The sequence below is a fragment of the Haliotis rubra genome, unplaced genomic scaffold (genome assembly GCF_003918875.1).
Source record: "Haliotis rubra isolate DU_JTF1 unplaced genomic scaffold, ASM391887v1 Scf775, whole genome shotgun sequence".
In the NCBI taxonomy this organism is placed as follows: Eukaryota; Metazoa; Mollusca; class Gastropoda; order Lepetellida; family Haliotidae; genus Haliotis; species Haliotis rubra.
The window spans coordinates 290,146-309,707 of record NW_025767496.1 but is presented as its reverse complement, the minus strand read 5'-3'; the positions used below and the strand labels follow the sequence as shown (position 1 = coordinate 309,707).

Sequence of the window (19,562 nt, the reverse complement as noted above, 5' to 3'; positions counted from 1 at the left end):
TTGTCGTAGCTGGAAGGGGCGGTGGGTTAGTCTTGTTTTTAAAAGGGTAGAAGACCCGGGTTCGATTCCCAACATGGGTACAATGTATGAAGTCCGTTTCTGGTGTCACCCGCCGTGATATTGCTGGAATATTGCTGAGAGCGGCGCAACACCATCCTCACTCACGTGGCTGGAATAACTTTACGGGGAAAGAACAGGGTGGTTTGGTAGACTGTCAGTTTTACCTGAAGTCATGGCGATGCATACTATAGAAATGATCCCTAAAAGTATGATCTGCAGGGACGTTATATGAGTCATGTAACAGAGGGGCTCAGAGAAATTGCCAGTCAGCATCGAGTGTGTTTCCCGCGCTCATTGATGCCTGAAGGACTGCCACCTTCATCTCACTACATATTGTGGAAATGCACTGAGAGTGGTATACCATATCTGAGGAAGATAAGTTGGATTACAACGTTATTGGAGGATTTGGAGTTCGACCGAGGTCAGACCAAAGCAACATAATGGAACTTCTCGCACATGACTGCAATCATCAGTTAAAACGGAAACTTGACTCTTCACTACAGACCTTCAATGCAGCCCTTCTGAAAAGACTGGCCCTGTGGCTTGGCTCCTGGTGCAGTGGCAACAGCTATGTTGGCATCGTTGGTCTGTACACGTCCTCACAGATACACCTCTGTTGCCAGAGATGACATGTGATATTTGCTCTGTTGGTCCAGTGTGATGCGCTGTTCGAAATCATATGTTTTTGCGAGGGGAGAACTAGGGTAGGCGCTACAACGGGGACGGTCGCTAACGGGGTTGTTATGTTCGTAAGGTCTCCGTTATTTGTCATTCCTGGTCAAGATAAATTGATGTGCCACTTCACGCTTCGCGGTACCATCGTTAGAATCCATACACGTACACGTCGGTTTGTACATGAAAACAATCCAAGTCACAGTGACTTTTGCCTTTGAGTATATATTAGCGTCATGACATGGTCGCTGTTTCCCTGTTGGGTGCACAGGAAGCCAGCCTATATAAGGCGCCGCAATTCAGGTTACAAGTAGCAGAGTAGCAGGTTGTGTCCAAAGAGCCGTGCAAGGAGTTGCTGATCGTTGGTCGTAATTCCAGATCTGTCCTGATTAAGACTATTGTGCGGTGTCAGCACACCCTCGTGAGTGTCACCAACATGGACAACCAGGGAGACTTGCCTCCTGTATTCACCTGACTACGCCAGACAACTGAAATAATAACAGTGCGGCGTGGACACCTGGCAGTAATCCCATTGTGTGGTCCTAGTTGGATTTGCAGCTAGGCTGTAAATGTCCGGTGAAATGCAATAGCAATGTGGTAAACTGTATGTACATACGGCAACACATATGTCAGGTACATACGGCGACACATATGTCAGGTACATACGGCGACACATATGTCAGGTACATACGGCGACACATATGTCAGGTACAAATGGCGACACATATGTCAGGTACATACGGCAACACATATGTCAGGTACACACGGCAACCAGATGTCAGGTACATACTGCAACACATATGTCAGGTACATACGGCAACACATATGTCAGGTACATACGGCAACACATATGTCAGGTACATACGGCAACACATATGTCAGGTACATACGGCAACCAGATGTCAGGTACATACGGCAACACATATGTCAGGTACATACGGCGACACATATGTCAGGTACATACGGCGACACATATGTCAGGTACATACTGCAACACATATGTCAGGTACATACGGCAACACATATGTCAGGTACATACGGCAACCAGATGTCAGGTACATACGGCAACACATATGTCAGGTACATACGGCAACACATATGTCAGGTACATACGGCGACACATATGTCAGGTACATACGCCAACACATATGTCAGGTACATACGCCAACACATATGTCAGGTACATACGGCAACACATATGTCAGGTACATACGCCAACACATGTGTCAGGTACATACGCCGACACATATGTCAGGTACATACGCCAACACATATGTCAGGTACATACGCCTGCACATATGTCAGGTACATACGCCAACACATATGTCAGGTACATACGCCAACATATATGTCAGGAACGTGTCCAAATGTCACGAGAAAATACATTCAAACAAGAAATGTCGCTATTTAAGAACATTACAACCCTACCGTGTCTTGAAAAAGTACGTTCAATTACAACACGACATACTTTGGCTAAGTGTACTATGTGTGTTGTCCAGTTGCTCAGGGCAAGCCGGTCATTGTGACGGACACGAACCTTGTGGAGGTGAGGTCGGGTCTGGGTTTGAATCTTACATGTGGCACTGGTGGGGTGCCGGTGCTCTACTTCAAGTGGCTGGTGGATGGAGAAGTCATCTTCCAAGACAATCGCGGGGTGAATATCAACAGCAGTGTTCTCTATCTGACCAACATCCGGCACGACAAGAACTACACGTGTGTCGCTGTAGGTGCGAGGGAAAACGCCGAGGTAGCCTTCCAGGTGGTCGTCGTTGGAGGTACGTATAGATGACAGCTTGATAATTATGCACCGGATCTCTGGCAAACAGATAATAATACGAGACATCAGTGGTATATTCATGATTAAACGTGACAGCGGTAGATTGATAATTACATGTAACGGCCAGATCGACAGACAGGCAGAGACTGTATATTCGGTATTGGAGTTTTTCAACAGTCTGAAATATTGTTATTTTCTTCAAGCTTTATCGGGAACAATTTCTTTCTTTCGATAAAATCCCACGTGACAGCAGATCGATAATAACCTGACCAAATGGATGGAGTGAAAGTTAGGGATGGATGGTGGTGATGCCGCATATAATCTGAATGTATTTAAAATATCCCTGGTGAATCCGCAACTGATAGCCTTGTTTTGTCCAGAACCGTTCATTGCTAAAGAAACAACACTTACAATTCCTCAACTTTCATAATGGTGACATATGAGCATAACATAACCCTGAGAGTAGTCAGGTTATTGTTATAGTGCTTCCCTTCTATCCCACGATAATCCTGTACTAAAGATCCCTTTGTAGTGGTGGTTACGTTTTGACTGGTGGACTCTTCTGCAGGAGAAAGTAATCCCAACAAGCCCATAATTGTCACACACCCCACGGACGTCTACGCCTTCGCGAAGCAGCCAGCGACACTTGACTGTCACGCTGAAGGCGATCCTGCCCCTATCATCACGTGGTACAAGGACGGGAAGAAAGTCCAGACGACTAGGGAAGATCCCCTCTCCACCAAGGTCGTTCTCCTGGGAGGAAAACTCTTCTTCCTTCGTGTCTTCCATAATGAAAAGGTGTCTGACGCTGGCGTCTACTACTGCAATGCCACCAACGCCTTCGGCAGCACTATCAGCAAATACGCCACCTTACAGATAGCCGGTATGTGCTTTGAATATTACCAGATGCCCTGTATTTCTTTCATACGCACGTTTGCTAATGGCTCAAACAAAAAATATTCATGCGATTGTGATGCATTTGATACAGGTGTTTTGGACATTACGACTCTTTCGGCGACTGTTTTAAGATTATTTACGATTAAATAACGATTGTAAATTCTTGGACAAATTTGTTTTTTAAATATATACTTCTTCATGGAACCCAGGTTCTGTTCCACGCAGTGTAAATGGTTTGAAGCTCATTTCTGGTGTCCCCTGATGTGATTGATGTGATATACTGGCAGACTAAGTACCCAGGACCCATTGACATGACTGGTGACAGCGGTTTTTAATAACATTCATTCACTAACAAGATGTGAATGTCGTGGTTACTAGTGGTGGTCCGATTAATTGAAATAATCGAAGATTGGTTGTAGTGACAAAACGACCAAGCAATCGATCACAATTTCTCATAATCGAACACAAACAATTCCGGAACACTTGTTTTCATTAACAATATTTTTCACTTGGTTGGTTTTGTCTGTTACATTTCGTAAGCACTACAAGCTCGTTTCAAGTCATGAATTTATCATAAAGATTCCAAGAAATTTATGTTCCTAACATACGACTAGTATGTTAGGAACATAAATTTCTTGGAATCCTTTAAAGATGTGAAATTTTGCCAAAAAACCCCAAAGAACTACTTGTTTTTTACCTTATTTTTATGTGCATTAACAATTTTTTTAATGATGCTAACCAATTATTTTCGATGATTGATCGGTAGTAATGAACCAATCATCAATTATGAGATTTTAACCAATTCCCAACACTAGTGGTTACAACTCGACTAGACGTCAGAATACCGGGATTATATTTCTCTTGGATCGTTTGTTTCAGCTGTACCACGAATCACCACCCAACCAAAGCCAGTGAAGATCAGGCGAGGGGGGAGTGTGAACTTGACGTGCACGGGAGAGGGGCCACCTCAGCCGCTGATAACATGGCGCTTAAACAACAAGGCCTTGCGGGGTGCCGCTTCAAAGGCCGGAAGTAACGTACTGATTCTGCGCAAAGTGCAGAGGTCTGCCAACTACACTTGCGTGGCCCATAATACAGTAGGCAGAACACAGGCAGTGTTTCCGGTGTGGGTTGGAGGCTACGAAGGTAAATAACCTTGGCTACGTATTTATCAAAAATAGACTAATGCACTCAGTCTCTATTTGTTTCATATGTTCTAACTGGCAGAATGCACTGTACTTGTCCATAGGCCCATGATCTGAGGTGAGGAAAGGTGAAATGTGGTGTCAAGGTCGTGTGCAGGATTATTGTCTATGTGCATCAAAGTGCACCCACGCATGCGTAGATGTGTGTGTGTGTGTTTGTGTGTGTGTTGTGTTGTGTTGTGTGTGTCTAGATGCTTTCGAAAAGGTAGGATTGGAATATCTCCCTGCTTTAACAATCATTCGTAACGAAAACAGTTTGAAAGATGTCCACGTTCATTTTGTGGAGTAGACCAAGAGGACTAGATGCTTTCCTTTATTTAAAATGTGCCAAATTAGCTATGTGAGGATCCGCCAAATGACCCGATTTCTACTGTGTCTTGAATATGATACTTATTTTGTCAGCGTGATGCTCATGCTGATGTGTTTCAACGTGATGGAAAACGTCTCTCCGGACTTTAATCCTGATTCATGCTGACATATATATAATATATTGTTCATTTGTAAAACTTCCAAAACTAGACATACCTGTAAATATAACCAAATGATTTTGTATACTTGGAAATAAGTGCATTTAAATTAATACCAACAATATTCAAAACGTCATAAAATCGGCTTTATATTACTGGAATAATATTGCGGCGCTAAACAGCTAACAAAACAAAACAACAACCAAAAAGACGCCGACATGTGTGCACGTACGTCACTGAAACACTGACGTACAGTCTCCCCTTATCTGTTTCAAGAGAAACAGTCCACATTATGTTGGCATCGAGCACTTTTCCTCTACCAGCGCTGCACAGCTATCGCTCGTTTATAATCGATGGCGCTGTCATTGTGCAAGCCTGGGTTATAGAGATTACTCCACGAGTGTGTCAGAAATCATTTAACGAGTGGTTCCAAAACGTATCTAACGCGCGAAATGCCGGTGTCGCTTATTGAGATTCGATACAGTGGTCGCCATCGGAAGATTGTTTGAATATCTTGCGGGATCTACACATGTGTAAATGGTTACTTTCAATGTGGAAATTCATTGCAGATCCCGTTCCAGCTCATAAAAAAGTTGACCATTTTGCTTTTCCTTTATCAATGTGACTATCATCTTCAGAAGTAGCATCACGCGATCTTCATCATAACATGATACATGAGATAAGGTTTCAGTTACACTCATATTTTTCAAAGATTCAAACAATAATCGTCCTCGCCTGTCGGTACCTGTTCATTCATTTCTGCAAACTTTTCAGAGCCGAGTAAGAAAGCAAAGGTTAAGGCGATCAGAGTTGTTCCTGGGTCGTTCGTAAATCTGACCTGCGTGACAGAAGATCCACACAACACCATATTTTCATGGTCAACCGATGGCGAGGACATTCCCGTGTTCGGAGCTATTCTCACGCTACCCAATGTACAGAAATCGGTCAACTACACGTGCAGGGCGGAGAGCCCAAACAGGAGGTCGGAAGCGACCTTTATGGTTATCATGGAGGCGGAACATGGTGAGTGACATTTTTCTTGCTTACAAATATATGGACGGCTTAAGACTTTGCTTTTAATGATGTCATGGAAGACATGGGGATATATGTTTAAATGTACGTCCTCTGATTGCAGCTCTTGTTATCGGGGGGACGGAATATGTTGAAGAGGGGGACACGATGTCACTCACCTGTAATGCCACTGGGGAATATGCTGACGTCAGCAATCTGGAGTGGTTTAAGGACGGGTCCCGAATAGATGCCGAATCTGACCCTGAGATCCACATCTACAAAGTTCGACTCCGCGATCACGATCTCCTGACCAGCCGACTTACCATTATTCGTAGTCGGAAGAAGGACACGGGGGTGTACGCCTGTCGAACTCCGAACGGCGGCATGCTGCGGAGTATGGACGTGTTTGTTTTCAGAGGTACCCGGAACTCTTGCACATATTGTAGTGTTCTTTCTGCAACGTAATTGTATACAAATGATACAAAATAGTATGATGATGCGAAACTGGGGGGCACTTGATGCCTGAACGATGACACATGTCTATAAAGTCAGCGAGCCAGCAACTCATGCTTTTTGTAAGAGGTGACTCACTGGATTGGGTGGTATGGCTCGCTGACTTGGTTGACATGTGTCATTGTATAACAATTACGTAGGTCGATGCTAATGATGTTGTTCACTGGAGTGTCTTGTGCAGACACGATTATTCACAGACCGCAGCTATACAACTGGAATATTGCTGAGTGTAACAAACAAACAAACATCTGTAGGATACCAGCCAAAGTCGCTGTGTGTCACCTGTCCATGAAGTCCTTGAAAGGCATTTACAAGTTGAAAGGAAGCAACATGCATACATGAGTGTCATGTATTTGTCATCTGTCCTTGTTCAGAGTCGTATGTTCGTAATCTGTGCTGTTGTTTCACGTGCTGAGAATTTGTTGTCAGTAAGCCACAACTGAAATAATATTTGGATGAGCCATTTTTAACAAAGATTCGGCTTCATCAATATTCCACATTTAACATCGCGAGCGCAATAACTCCCATACAGGTAAAGCGTATAAAGAATATGCATTGATGGTTTATCTCTTTACATCATTAAACATTTAATTTTATGATTTTATGACATAGTTCGATTTTACACCTGATCTTCCCTAAAGCGCCACGAAATCATTTTGCTTTCTTTAATTCAGAATGGAAGCAGTTAAATACGTAGACTGATAATTATAAGAGAGATGTGTTTACTATAAACATAGATACTTCCAGAGTTTTCAAACTTTCTTTATGTATCAGATGATGTCACACCCCACGTGAAAGAAGTGCGTGTTGTCAAGGGAGACTACGTAAACTTGACCTGTGTGACTCCGGGTTCAAGGACGAGTATGTACGTGTGGCAGAAAGATGGCGTTTACATCAAAGGTCAAACAGAGTCATACTTTTCTCTGAACAAGATTCAGAAGTCTGCTAATTACACTTGCATCTCCCAAGGAACGGCAGGTGCATCCAAGGCAACGTTCAAAGTCATCGTGGAAGGTAGGGCAGGTAAGTACTCTCACTAATACACACACGAACCAAACAATGTGTGTATCACACACACGCACCAAACAATGTGTGTATCACGACATCCTCATGCCGTAAGCTCTAAACTAGGGTGTTAACATATGTCTTAGTTATCATTGAAAGAATACACAATTGCAATTGTGTTTAGAAAAAAATAAACAAACAAAAGGCTGATGTAGAAAACCAAACCATGATGTTTGACCAAAATGAAAGGACGTGTGTGTACACGTTAACTGCGGCGTAGACGTTTCGGGTTATGTTCACTGGGTAAATGTATTCTTTGTGGTTTCAAATAAAATAAAAACATACAACATTGAGGCTTGTTACGAATAATGTCTGTTTGTGTGCAGGCGTGACAATAAGCGGGCCTCAGTCTGTCGTTGTGGGTGCTGCCGTCAGACTCATCTGCAACGCTACAGGCAGAACGTCTGCGCCCAGTGACGTCGTGTGGCTCAAAGATGGAGAGGAGCTCCACGAGTCGGAGACCGTCATCAAGGGCAGGCTAAGCGGCCCAGATCACCTGACACTATATGCATTCCTAGAAGTGATCAACAGCCGCACAACAGACAGCGGAACATACATCTGTCAGAGCACGCTTGGGGATTCATCCACCTTTCAGGTCAAGGTCAGAGAAGGTGATTCATTGTGGAGGCTCACCAAAATACAACCATGTAGATTTTAAAACCCGTTGTTTTTTTAAGTATCAGCTAATTGTCTGTACATTCTATTCTTAAGTATGATATTTATGACTACCATTTACCTTCTGTCAACGACCGGAAGATGAAGTGCCTATTTGCTGAAATGGCGAAAAGTTCGATTCCCCACTCTTCTGCAATATGTGAGGCGTGAAGCCCATTCCTGGTGTACTCGCCGTATTGTTGCTGGAATACAGCTAAACGCGGCGTAAAACTGTTCTCACTCACTTGAAGTGGTCATCAAATACCTAGGCACTTACCTGGATAAGTAGATTCAAATTTGCGTTTCACGTCACTCCCCAGCCTCGGCAACATTTCCGTGCTATTCTGACATCTTTATACCGACGTACTTCACCAATCATGACGTCACTGTTTTGTGTCAGGTAGGGTTCTGTTCAACTTAATGGTCACGAAATGTGGAATCTATTTCTTATAGAGGCTCTATGAACATACTTTCACCCGATTTTGCCAACGATATATTCACCCGAAGCATTGAAAATGCATACAATGATTAAGATTTAAATAATTATAGAAAGGCATGTAAAGATGACTGCTCTTATACAGTGCCTAAAGCGAAAGGCCGGCCCGGTACGAGGATAACGGTACCGCCGAAGGACAAGAGCGTTGAAGATGGAGCCGTTGCTAGATTCTACTGCGGGTGAGTGCACAGTGTTAAAGTAGGCCAAGAATACACTAGTGTATTGGCAACTCAGAGGTTCAGATGAACGCCGTTATGTCGAACTCGAATTTAAAGACGATGCCTTGTTTTCATTTATTTTTTGAGTAAAAAAATGCCACGATTAAGCTGAATGTGTATCTCATCCATACGTACGTACGTTACGTACGTCATGACGTAACTATCCGTGATGCGTTATCCTACCTACATAGTACAGCTGTGTTCAATTCATCATGAACTAAAGTAAAATACAATACACCTAAATTTTGCTTGTCCACGTGAAGATCCAGGCGAGAACCCCTCAAAGAAACGTACGTAGGCGATTAACGGGATCGCACTGTAAGCTTAATTGGTCATTATGATCCACTTGAGAAGACCAATGCTCGTGATGTCAATCCCGGGGGTTGTCCAGTCCGGATTCGATATTTACACTACACTGTCGTGTGGATTGAACGCATGTTGATTGTAGCGTTAATCAGACGTACAAGCGATCTTGCATAGATAGCTTAAGGTATTAGTGTTTCGTTTAATGAATAACTTGAAGAGGCGATGGGTTCTTTCGAGGAAGTCACAGTATGCTTTTCAGTCTATGAAAGTACATTATAGATTCAAAATTTGATGAAAGTGAACATTCTAATATGCCTGTAAAACATAATCTACAGCGCCACGGGCTCTATTGCACTGTCTGTACACTGGGAGACGCAGGGACGGAGGATATACAGTAGGCGTCGCTTCACCGTGGCTGGAGACAAGGATGAGTCAGTCCTGGAGATCGACCCTGTGATACTAGGCGAGGACGACGGGCAATTTGCTTGTATAGCGGATGACGTCGACGGGCCAACGCAGTCCCATTTCGCCAGGCTCACCGTCTACGATCATACCAGTGAGTTGGAATCGACAAAGCGAATTAGGCCCCTGTAAAAATAGGTTAAGCATTCCTTTAGTCTTATAAATTCCTTTTTCTATTTCAAACAAAAATCTTTTCACGTATTCCCGATTCTGATCGAGCCGATACTATTTCTGACCTATGGTCTAAGCCCATTAAGATAGTTTACCATTCAGCCGTTTGAACATGAATACCGTTTCAGACACAAAATTCTGTAGAGTATAGTAAAGCTCAAACCGATCAGTCCTATGTTTAACCTCTATTTTATAAGTCCATCCTTTTAGTCTTTTCCTATGACCTGGTACAGGTATCGAGCCACCTACCTTACGTTCTCCAGGCAAACGCTCTATCCACTATATCACGGGAGAGGTCTTAAGTGTTGCAGAAATGATACGTTTTTCTGTTTTTCTTTTAATTTATTACAAACGTGTGTATTAAACGTTTATTCGAAAGGGAAATACTTTAGAAAGCTGCATAAAACTTGATCTCACTTTCTAACCTTTCAACAGCTGTCCCGTTCGACTTACCCGCCATCACGGAGCAACCTCGACTGCGGGCGGTAGAGCGAGGACGGACAACTGTGTTCCATTGTGAGGCTTTAGGAACGAAAAACGCCACCATACACTGGTACAAGGACAAATTCCCCATCTCCACCGGCGGGCGGTACACGGTATTACCTGGAGGTGTGTGTAGGTGTAATGTAACAAAATGGGTCATCAGTTATCTTGTAGTCGAAGATGGGATGGCGGTATTGGGTGTACGTATTGTCCCCAATCACGTTGTTGATATGTTACTTTCAGATGCCATCAACTCTCACCCTTCACAGTCTGTTCATCCCAGAGCTTCTGGTCCATTTGTTCTGTTCCAGAAGAAAATGTGTTTTTGATAAGAAGTATTAATGTCGGGAATTGTTAGGGCAGATTATCTTTTTCGGTGAACGCGTCATCAGTCATGGGCTCTGTCGCTATTGCAACATAAAGGTCTTGTCCAATATGTGTACACGTAGTTTTGTTTGAACATCCAATGAAGAGTCATATTTTGAACACAGTAACTAGCACATGGACATCAAGTCCAGACCCGGATGCTACAGACACGTACGAATACAAGTTCTATATATTATAGTTATCTGAAAGATGTGCTGGGTGCAGTACCGTTCGGACTTAAAGGGTTTGGATGGTATGCATGGATATACTAAGATACTTTTCACTTGTGATCATATTGGTGAACGTTGCTGTTTAATGTACCAAATGCACTACGGTAGGTTCTGTCTACAGATCAGAGGAGCACCCTGAACGTGTCCGGAGTAGAGATGGAGGACGAGGGGGTGTACCAGTGCTCCGTGGAGAACCAGGCAGGCATCACATATTCCCAAGAAGCCAGTCTCTATGTCAGGGGTAAGGTCACCTGTTTCATCTTTTTTCATGTGGTATTATTGTTGAAAATGGCATGGTTCGTTGATTTCGGATAAGTATTCCAAGCTTGTCAGTTGGATAAGAAACAAGCCATAACGTACCTTCGGATCGGCCGTGTCTGTCTCTTATATCGAGAAAATCAGCTTCCAGAGACTGTCCGATCATTGGACCTCTCGAAAGGTGAAGAACAACCAGTAACTCTGATCAACTCGTTCAGGACCTTTGGTCGCCGCTTAGCTTCTTGCAACGGCAATTCATTTTATCAGCGCTTCATCATCTGCTGCCAAGGACAATCATTATGTTTCGTGTACCAAAATACACGGACCCTCGAGCCTACCAGAGTAACTTCCTTTAACCGTGCCAGGGTTCGCTTTCATGTGTTCGAATCCTGTAACAATTCATTGGTCTATCAGCACTGATAGCACTGACGCTGGCTTCTTCTGTGAAGTCTAGTTTTGAAGTACTTGAAATAATCTTAAATTTACTAAAACCATCGTAACCAATCAACCATTTTGTTACATCCCATTTCCATGACGTAACAACCTGCTTACACTGTAATATGGAAGGTATATAGCTATTAAATGGATGATTTATTTACAGATGAGTGATAGTTTGTTTTATACTTTCACAGGACGACAGTATCCACCACACTTTACGAAGTCCGCAGAGAATAAACGCGTGCGCATTGGTGATGACGTCACTATGGTGTGCACAGCGGGTGGTGCACCTGTACCACTGGTACGATGGATTAATAATGGCCGTCCTATTAACGGGGCGGGTCCAGCCAACGGGCGTGACGTCATACGGTTGACAAACGTTCAGGAGTCCACTAATATAGTGTGTACAGCAGAGAATCTGCTAGGCAACATCGAATATACAGCCCGGGTGATTGTGGAGGACCCTGAGGGTGAGATGATGAAGATGAGGACTCTGCTCTTTCGTGTTGAGTCAAACTGATATTGCTTATGTGTGTGTGTGTGTAAAAGTAAGACGGTATGAGATATTGAGAACCATTGTAAAACCTTGTGAGATAAGTTGAGATATTGCACAATATTGTTATATAGTGAGGCATAGTTACATATTGTGAGATGTCGTGGAAACATTTAGCGAGATAATGAGTTTATAGTGAGATATTGTGAAATTAATATCGTTTGAGATATTATCGGAAACATCTAAAGCTTGTGTCAGAAATAATGATATAGTATCAGGAATTTTTGAGATACAAGATGGAGTCAGACAAGGCTGTGCATTGAGCCCCGTTATATTTTCTTTTTTCATAAATGAATTGGTCACGTAGATCGAGAATAATTATACACACGGCGTACAATTACATCCGGATATCTTCCAACTATTTCTTTTGCTGATAACATTGTTTTCTTATCAAGTTCCTACATACTTTTGTGTGATCTCAGTATGAATTCATTTTTCAAAAATATTTGATGGAAAAATATATCCTATTATTTTATATCGCGCAGATATTTGGTGATTAAAAATATGGAACTTGGAAAATTAGAAATGGTACATTTGAATGCCTGTAAAAGGTTTTTTGGATGTTAAACAAAACACTCCAAATATCATGATCTGTGGAGAATGTGGTTAGTTTCCTATATATGCATACTCTTACTGTAAGGTAATTCGGTATTGGATAACGTTATTACACGTGCCAACCTATCGATTACAAAGAAATGTTATAATGTGATGCTATTATATGATAGAAATGGACATAAAAAACTGGGCGACTGATATAAAACAACTATTTGTTTCTACTGTATTTGGAGATATTTGGCACAACCCAGAATTTGGAATATATCCGGAATTCATCAAATCATTACTCAAAGACTAAAAGATATGTATTTTACAAACTAGCAAGAAACATCATCTATTTCAAGCAAATGTGACACTTACCTAATGTTTAAAAATAATATCCATTCTGAAATCTATCTATCATGCTTAAATGTAAAAAGGTAAAGAGTAAGTTTAACACGATTCCGCATGAACTTTAATTGAGAAAGGTACTTATGTAAATATGAATAGAGAACATAGAACTTGTCAGTTATGTAATTCAAGTGCAAATGAAGATGAGTATAATTATTTTCTTCGTTTATACCCTAACTACAGTAATTTTCGAAGCAAATATGCAAGAGAAAATAATTATGTCCACCCAAACAGGCTTTGTTTTCAAAACTGTTCAAATACGAAAGAAATTGAAAACCAGTCCATGTACATTTTCTGTGCATTTGTACATAGAAAGCGTAAATACTATTGTTCCTTGAACGTGTATGAAGAACATGTATACTGGACAAAAATAGGTAGGGATATATGTAAATTTTGAAATAATGAATAATGATCTATTTATTCATTGACACACCGATAAAATATCAATCATGAAAATACCAATATCCCTAACTTATTTTGTCCAGTATATATTGAGTACTCTAGGCCTGAGACCTTTTGAGTACCGGAATAAAGATTGAATTGAATGAGAAACACCTGTACATGTTGAGGTTCTGTGGTATAGAGATACTATATTGAGATGTTGTGAGTGAGTGAGTGAGTTAGTGAGTATAGTTTAACGCCGCTTTTAGCAATATTCCAGCAATATCACGACGGGGGATAAGATGTTGTGAGACATGGTGAGGTATTGTGAGTTGTTGTGAGATATTGTGAGGTATTGTGAGATTAGTGTTGTTGGAGTAAACTGTTGGACTGATATGCATAATAAAGTAAAACAAATGTTGCTTTGCTTTGACTGCCATTTAACCTGACTGAGCAGAATCCCTATTTAGATGTGATGAAGAAAATATGTTGTGCTAACTAGACAGAAAGTTTCAGATTATTCCTGGTTTCCGTTTACTAGCGGTACCCGCGGCACCGGGACAGCCTAACGTCACCAACGTCGGTCAGGATCAGGCGACGTTGAGCTGGGTGGACGCCAACAAGGAGGGTATCCCCCCAATCACCGTCTACATCGTTCACGTCAGGTATTGTCGTACGACATGCTTATATACCAGAAATGCATATACTTACATGATGCGACCCGTGAAGGTCCGGGTTAGAACCTTCAGTAATCCATGCTTGTCGTAAGAGGCGACTAACTGTATTGGGTGGTCAGGCTCGCTGACTTGGTTGACACATGTCATTGGTTCCCATTTGCGCAGATCGATGCTCCGGCTGTTGATCACTGGATTGTCTGGTCCAGACTCGATTATTAAAAGACAGCTGCCATATAGCTGGAATATTGCTGAGTGCGGCGTAAAACTAAACTCACTCACTCACTGTACAGATATGTACGTTGCCGTTTAGTATTCTGGATACTGATATTCCTAAGAAAAGAGAAGAGCTATATTCTGTCAATTCTTTGACTACTCGCTGATATTCATAGGGATAGAAATTAATACAACATACCTATAAAGCTACAGATTGATTTCACGATGCCTATACCCCTGAACTACTCACTGTTATATCTGACCTGTTCTCAGGAAGTGCAACAGGGACTGGCACGAGAACACAGCTCGTGACTTCATCGTAACTGGCAATATTCAGGAGGTTGTGGTCAGCGGCCTCAAGCCCGGAACCTGCTTCCAGGTCAGACTGACTGCTAAAACTTCAAGGAGCAGGACCTCAGAGTGAGAAGTTCTACACCCGGAAGAAAGGTAAGGATAAGTGAAGAGTATTAAGTCGAAACTGAAGATTTTTAAGATTTGGACCTGAAGGGGAACCGAGTGAGGTGAGGTGAGTTCTTTAACGTCGTGTAAGAATAGGTTCGGATATGACGACGTGCAGAGTATGTATGTGTAGTCGACTAGAACTGAATGGTTTTAAGATTTGATACCATGCCGCAGTGACAACATGTAAACCTTCTACATAACTCCGTACCGACCAGTCCTTGGTTGACAAAATGTCGAGAGCGCCAGGCAGGGACCAAGTGGATGACGTCTTTTGGTAAGACGCGGTCGGGGATCGAACCCGCGACCTTCCGCTCTCCGGGCGGACGTCATGTTTTTCTACATAAGTATTTTTGGTTGCCAAATTCATTCTAAGTGAATGAAATAGGGGACCGGGGACAGTTCAATTTCCTATTTCTAGTTTCACGTGCTGCTCCTCAGAACGTTAAGGCGAGGCTGGTGAGGCGCGATGGAGGTCTGGTTAGCTGGACCCAACCTGCCATAGTCGGCGATCTAGAAGCACTGCAGGTAAGCTGGAACATGTTGTAGTCAACGATCCAGGAGTATTGCAACCTGTTGTAGTCGAAGCTGGAAACCTGTTGTGGCCCAGCCACAGTCTGAAGCTCTGCAAGGTTTAGAAGCACTGGTAAGCTGCAACCTGTTGTAGTCGACGATCCAGAAGCTCTGCAGGTGAGCTGGAACCTGCCATAGTCGACGATCTAGAAGCACTACAGGTAAGCTGGAACCTGCCATAGTCGACGATCTAGATGTACTGCAGGTAAGCTGGAACCCATTGTGGTCGACTATTTAGAAGCACTTCAGGTAAGCTGCAACCTGTTGTAGTCGACGATCCAAAAGCACTGCAGGTGAGCTGGAACCTGCCATAGTCGACGATCTAGAAGCACTACAGGTAAGCTGCAACCTGTTGTAGTCGACGATCCAAAAGCTCTGCAGGTGAGCTGGAACCTGTTGTAGTCGACGATCTAGAAGCACTACAGGTAGGCTGGAACCTGTTGTAGTCGACGATCTAGAAGCACTGCAGGTAAGCTGCAACCTGTTGTAGTCGACGATCTAAAAGCACTACAGGTAAGCTGGAACCTGCCATAGTCGACGATCTAGAAGCACTGCAGGTAAGCTGGAACCTGCCATAGTCGACGATCTAGAAGCTCTGCAGGTAAGCTGGAACCTGTTGTAGTCGACGATCAAGAAACACTGGACGTAAGCTGGAACCTGTTGTAGTCGATGAGGTTGAAACACCACAGGTAAACTGTAACCAGCTTGTGACGATGGTGTAGAGGCACTACAGGCACCTCGAACCTGCCACAAAACCTTACTTGGACGCACAAAAGGTAAACTTTCCGATGTTGGCAAATGTTTTGTAACTCACCGCAGTACGCAAACCTCCAGCCGTTGTCGTAAGTTCCCATTGTGGAATCACTCAGTAATTCTCCTTTGTTCAAGGAATACCGGGTCCTCTATACCATCAACCCTTCCGCACCTGTCCAGTACTGGAACAACATGTCTGTACCACGTGACCAGACGTCAGCTATCATCCGGGGTCTGAGTCAGTTCGCTACATACACCATTAGGATACAGGCAGCTTACAACGACGGTCAGAGAATTGACTCCAGCGACATCGAGTTGTTCATCAAGGACTCTTCAGCTGATGGTGGGAAGGCAGTTAATCACACTAATATTCTGTTAATGTCTCCCGATCTCAGTGAAGTCATATCTACGTTCTCCTTACCAATCAACAAAGATTTTAGAACATTGTATCACGGGTCACGGCAGGACCTTTTGTCCGACCAAACAGAGTCGCCTTCCAGGGTCTCCGTTAACAAAGCACTAAGGTGATCGTAAGTCACCGAGGTAACCTTAATGCGATATTAAAGAATGGGAGTTAAAGGTTAAACTTAGTAAAGATTGCTTCGTGAAAGGAGCGACAGATCGAGAAAGTAGCTGTCGGTGTATGTTTTCTAACGATGCGAACATAAACAAGGGGGTATTCCCAACGACACTTACGGGCTGTACGATTCTTTCTCTCAAATCGATCGTCCATCAAACAGCATAAACATTGGAAACGGAAGAGACCTTCCATCGCCCGCAGGGAGTCTTGTCATTCAACTTTGTCCGTCTATAGGACTATAAGATTTTCTTTTGTTCAGTTGTCAAAAGTTTGTTTTCAAAGCCTAGTCTGGAACGAAAGTCTTGAAATTGGTGCCGTAAAGCTCAAGAGCTGGTTTCTGATTTGCTTCGACCACTGGTTTCTGACTGTTTCGACCACTTGTGTATTATTTCATTGGTCAGCCTATGTCCGCGAAAGATCGTTCTGTTATGGGATATCCCAAGATCTCTCTGCTGCAGTAGCGAGCACAAAGATCTGATGAAATCTGTTAATGAAATATTAATCTCTACCTTCTATGGAACTATTTCATTCCATGCTGTGTCGTAGAAGTTCCTGTCAGAATCAAGCTTTACCCTTCAGGTTTTACATTTAGTGCGTAAACAGGTTGTCTGCGCCACCCAAGAAGAGAGGAGTTACTCATACCAACGCTGATAAAACCTGAATATAGAACAGAGATACAGAGATTTCTTGCGCTTTTTCTCCAGATGCAACCTGATAGAGAGCGCTCAGTTATTTATTATATTTATGTGGAAGTCATAGAAGTTCATTTAAAGGTCGTTAGGGTAAAGCTAGAACATCGCCCCAAGTGTCAACACAACTGGTAAGTCGTCTTTCTTCACCGTAATGGTGTGAACAGTGTGGGCACTGGGCCTCTATTGAGATCTATGTTGGTTGTTACAGAGATCCAACTCCGTGTGAGCAACCTGGAGGGTGAGATCCTCAGCCCGTCTAGCGTCAAGATCTACTGGAAGAACCCAGTGAGCGTCGAGCCGACGGAAGGGTACGAGTTGGCCATCGACGACGGCAAGGGTTACCAGGAGCAGATCCGCATTACAGGGGCAGCTAACTCCTACGTCCTTAGCGGGCTGACTCCAGGGGGAGGTTATATCGTCAGGATCGCTCGGAGGTCCAAATACGGTGTAGGACCGCTAACCGATCCTCTGAGCGTCAGACTCCCTAGCTTCAGTAAGCATTGACACATTACTTGGATAATTCGATATTAAAGCCTTGTTACTAGTTAGACTGTTGATCTTAGTGCACTCGATTACCTATTTCGGAAAAACGACGTAGTCCTACGAATGATGTTACATTTTACAAAGACAAAGAAAATGGTCCTAGTTCTTTTATGACTTTGTTAAAAATGGTTTATCCATTTCCAACAAGGGATCGAGTTGGTTAACATAGGAGCCCATAGATTTCATTCATGAAGCATAGGATGGCATTATCAATTACCCACTGCCAGTGGTCTTCTAGAAGAATTAAGATAGTACCTTTCTTACCTCTGAACCGTTCGCCGTTATGACACGATATTAGCCTCTTCCGGTAATGTCTTAACATTTACGTCCGACTTAACTGTTAGTATTGACACACGACAATGAACACTCTTGCAGTTTTGGAGGCACCTGTTATAACTGATTTGTCTCCCTTGAACTCGACTGCAATCAAGGTCACGTGGGAAAGTCCTTCTTCAGAATCTCTTCTGCTGGAGTTGATTCAGGGGTTTGTTGTGTCCGTGGACAACCAGCGCCGTCGTGAAAGTCGGCGAGTGAGTGTGGAACGCGACGACCGTCAGGCGGTGGTGGAGGGGCTGACACCAGACACCCGGTACAGCGTCAGGGTGTCTGGCATCACCGATCAGGGGGACGGGCCCAGCTCCGACCCGCTCTTTATTTCCACCAAGTCCAGAGGTGAGTGACAGAGTGTAACTTTACGCCGTTCAGGAAATATTGAACGAACATCACGGGGACATGTAACGAATTAAGTCAGGAGCAGGGGAACTATGGTTCCTAATATGAGCATTTGCCACGCGGACGATGTTACACAGTGACCCAGATCCCACATTGTAAGCACATGATAACCTTTTCTGTTTTACTACGAACACAACATCCTCTCAGAATGTTTTTCAGGGTATCTTTTATATTTGTGAATATGACACGACAAAAGAAAATACATACCTAGTGGTACAGTTGAGCCAATGTTGGGCCAATGCGGCGCATTGTAGATTGTATACTACCCACGGAGGTGAGAATAAGAACATCTTCTCTGATCCATTAACCAGTCTCATAATTCAGTGACTTGTACATACGTTGCAAATCGAGCTATGCACTTAAGAATGCGGCTATCCTTCTAGCTATATGAAAATTCTGGAGAATTATTTAGAGTCCCTTTTCAGACTCTCAGGCCCCTATTCTGGTGGAAGTCGCCGGCGTCAACGGAACATCCCTCTTCATCCGATGGAGACCTTCGCCCTTCGCCGGTAATGTGAACCCTACAGGTTACTTCGTGTACATCGAGAAGGTCAAAGCCGGTCCCTGGGACTCCACTGTACGCTACATCATGGACGTCCGACCCGGCACCAACCATGAGATTGTCATGGGACAACTCTCCCGGGAACGAAGTACAGTGTCGAGGTGGCTTGGTACAACAACGAAGGGGAGGGACCTAAGAGTGAACCGATGA

The 19,562-nt window shown here is 43.3% G+C and overlaps 2 protein-coding genes and 1 pseudogene across 2 annotated transcripts in view; 2 read left to right on the top strand and 1 right to left on the bottom strand.

The window, feature by feature from the left end:
• Window positions 1–15,488, top strand: part of LOC124260779 (hemicentin-1-like) — a 25,941-nt gene extending 10,453 nt beyond the window's left edge. Inside the window, exons 13-27 of the mRNA XM_046695098.1 lie at window positions 2,232–2,507; window positions 3,078–3,392; window positions 4,286–4,552; window positions 5,853–6,101; window positions 6,214–6,507; window positions 7,377–7,625; window positions 7,994–8,278; window positions 8,903–8,996; window positions 9,677–9,897; window positions 10,410–10,583; window positions 11,175–11,294; window positions 11,944–12,219; window positions 14,170–14,293; window positions 14,792–14,965; window positions 15,399–15,488. Coding sequence (XP_046551054.1) covers window positions 2,232–2,507; window positions 3,078–3,392; window positions 4,286–4,552; window positions 5,853–6,101; window positions 6,214–6,507; window positions 7,377–7,625; window positions 7,994–8,278; window positions 8,903–8,996; window positions 9,677–9,897; window positions 10,410–10,583; window positions 11,175–11,294; window positions 11,944–12,219; window positions 14,170–14,293; window positions 14,792–14,942 — 3,095 coding nt within the window. The 3' untranslated portion in view covers window positions 14,943–14,965; window positions 15,399–15,488. The remainder of the gene's footprint in view (window positions 1–2,231; window positions 2,508–3,077; window positions 3,393–4,285; window positions 4,553–5,852; window positions 6,102–6,213; window positions 6,508–7,376; window positions 7,626–7,993; window positions 8,279–8,902; window positions 8,997–9,676; window positions 9,898–10,409; window positions 10,584–11,174; window positions 11,295–11,943; window positions 12,220–14,169; window positions 14,294–14,791; window positions 14,966–15,398) is intronic.
• On the bottom strand, window positions 151–276 carry LOC124260786 (annotated as a pseudogene).
• On the top strand, window positions 15,403–19,562 carry LOC124260781 (receptor-type tyrosine-protein phosphatase S-like). Its single transcript, XM_046695100.1, has 5 exons — window positions 15,403–15,505; window positions 16,439–16,646; window positions 17,784–18,068; window positions 18,494–18,790; window positions 19,276–19,562. The coding sequence occupies exons 2-5, from the start codon at window positions 16,496–16,498 to the stop codon at window positions 19,560–19,562; spliced, it is 1,020 nt and encodes a 339-aa protein (XP_046551056.1). The 5' UTR covers window positions 15,403–15,505; window positions 16,439–16,495.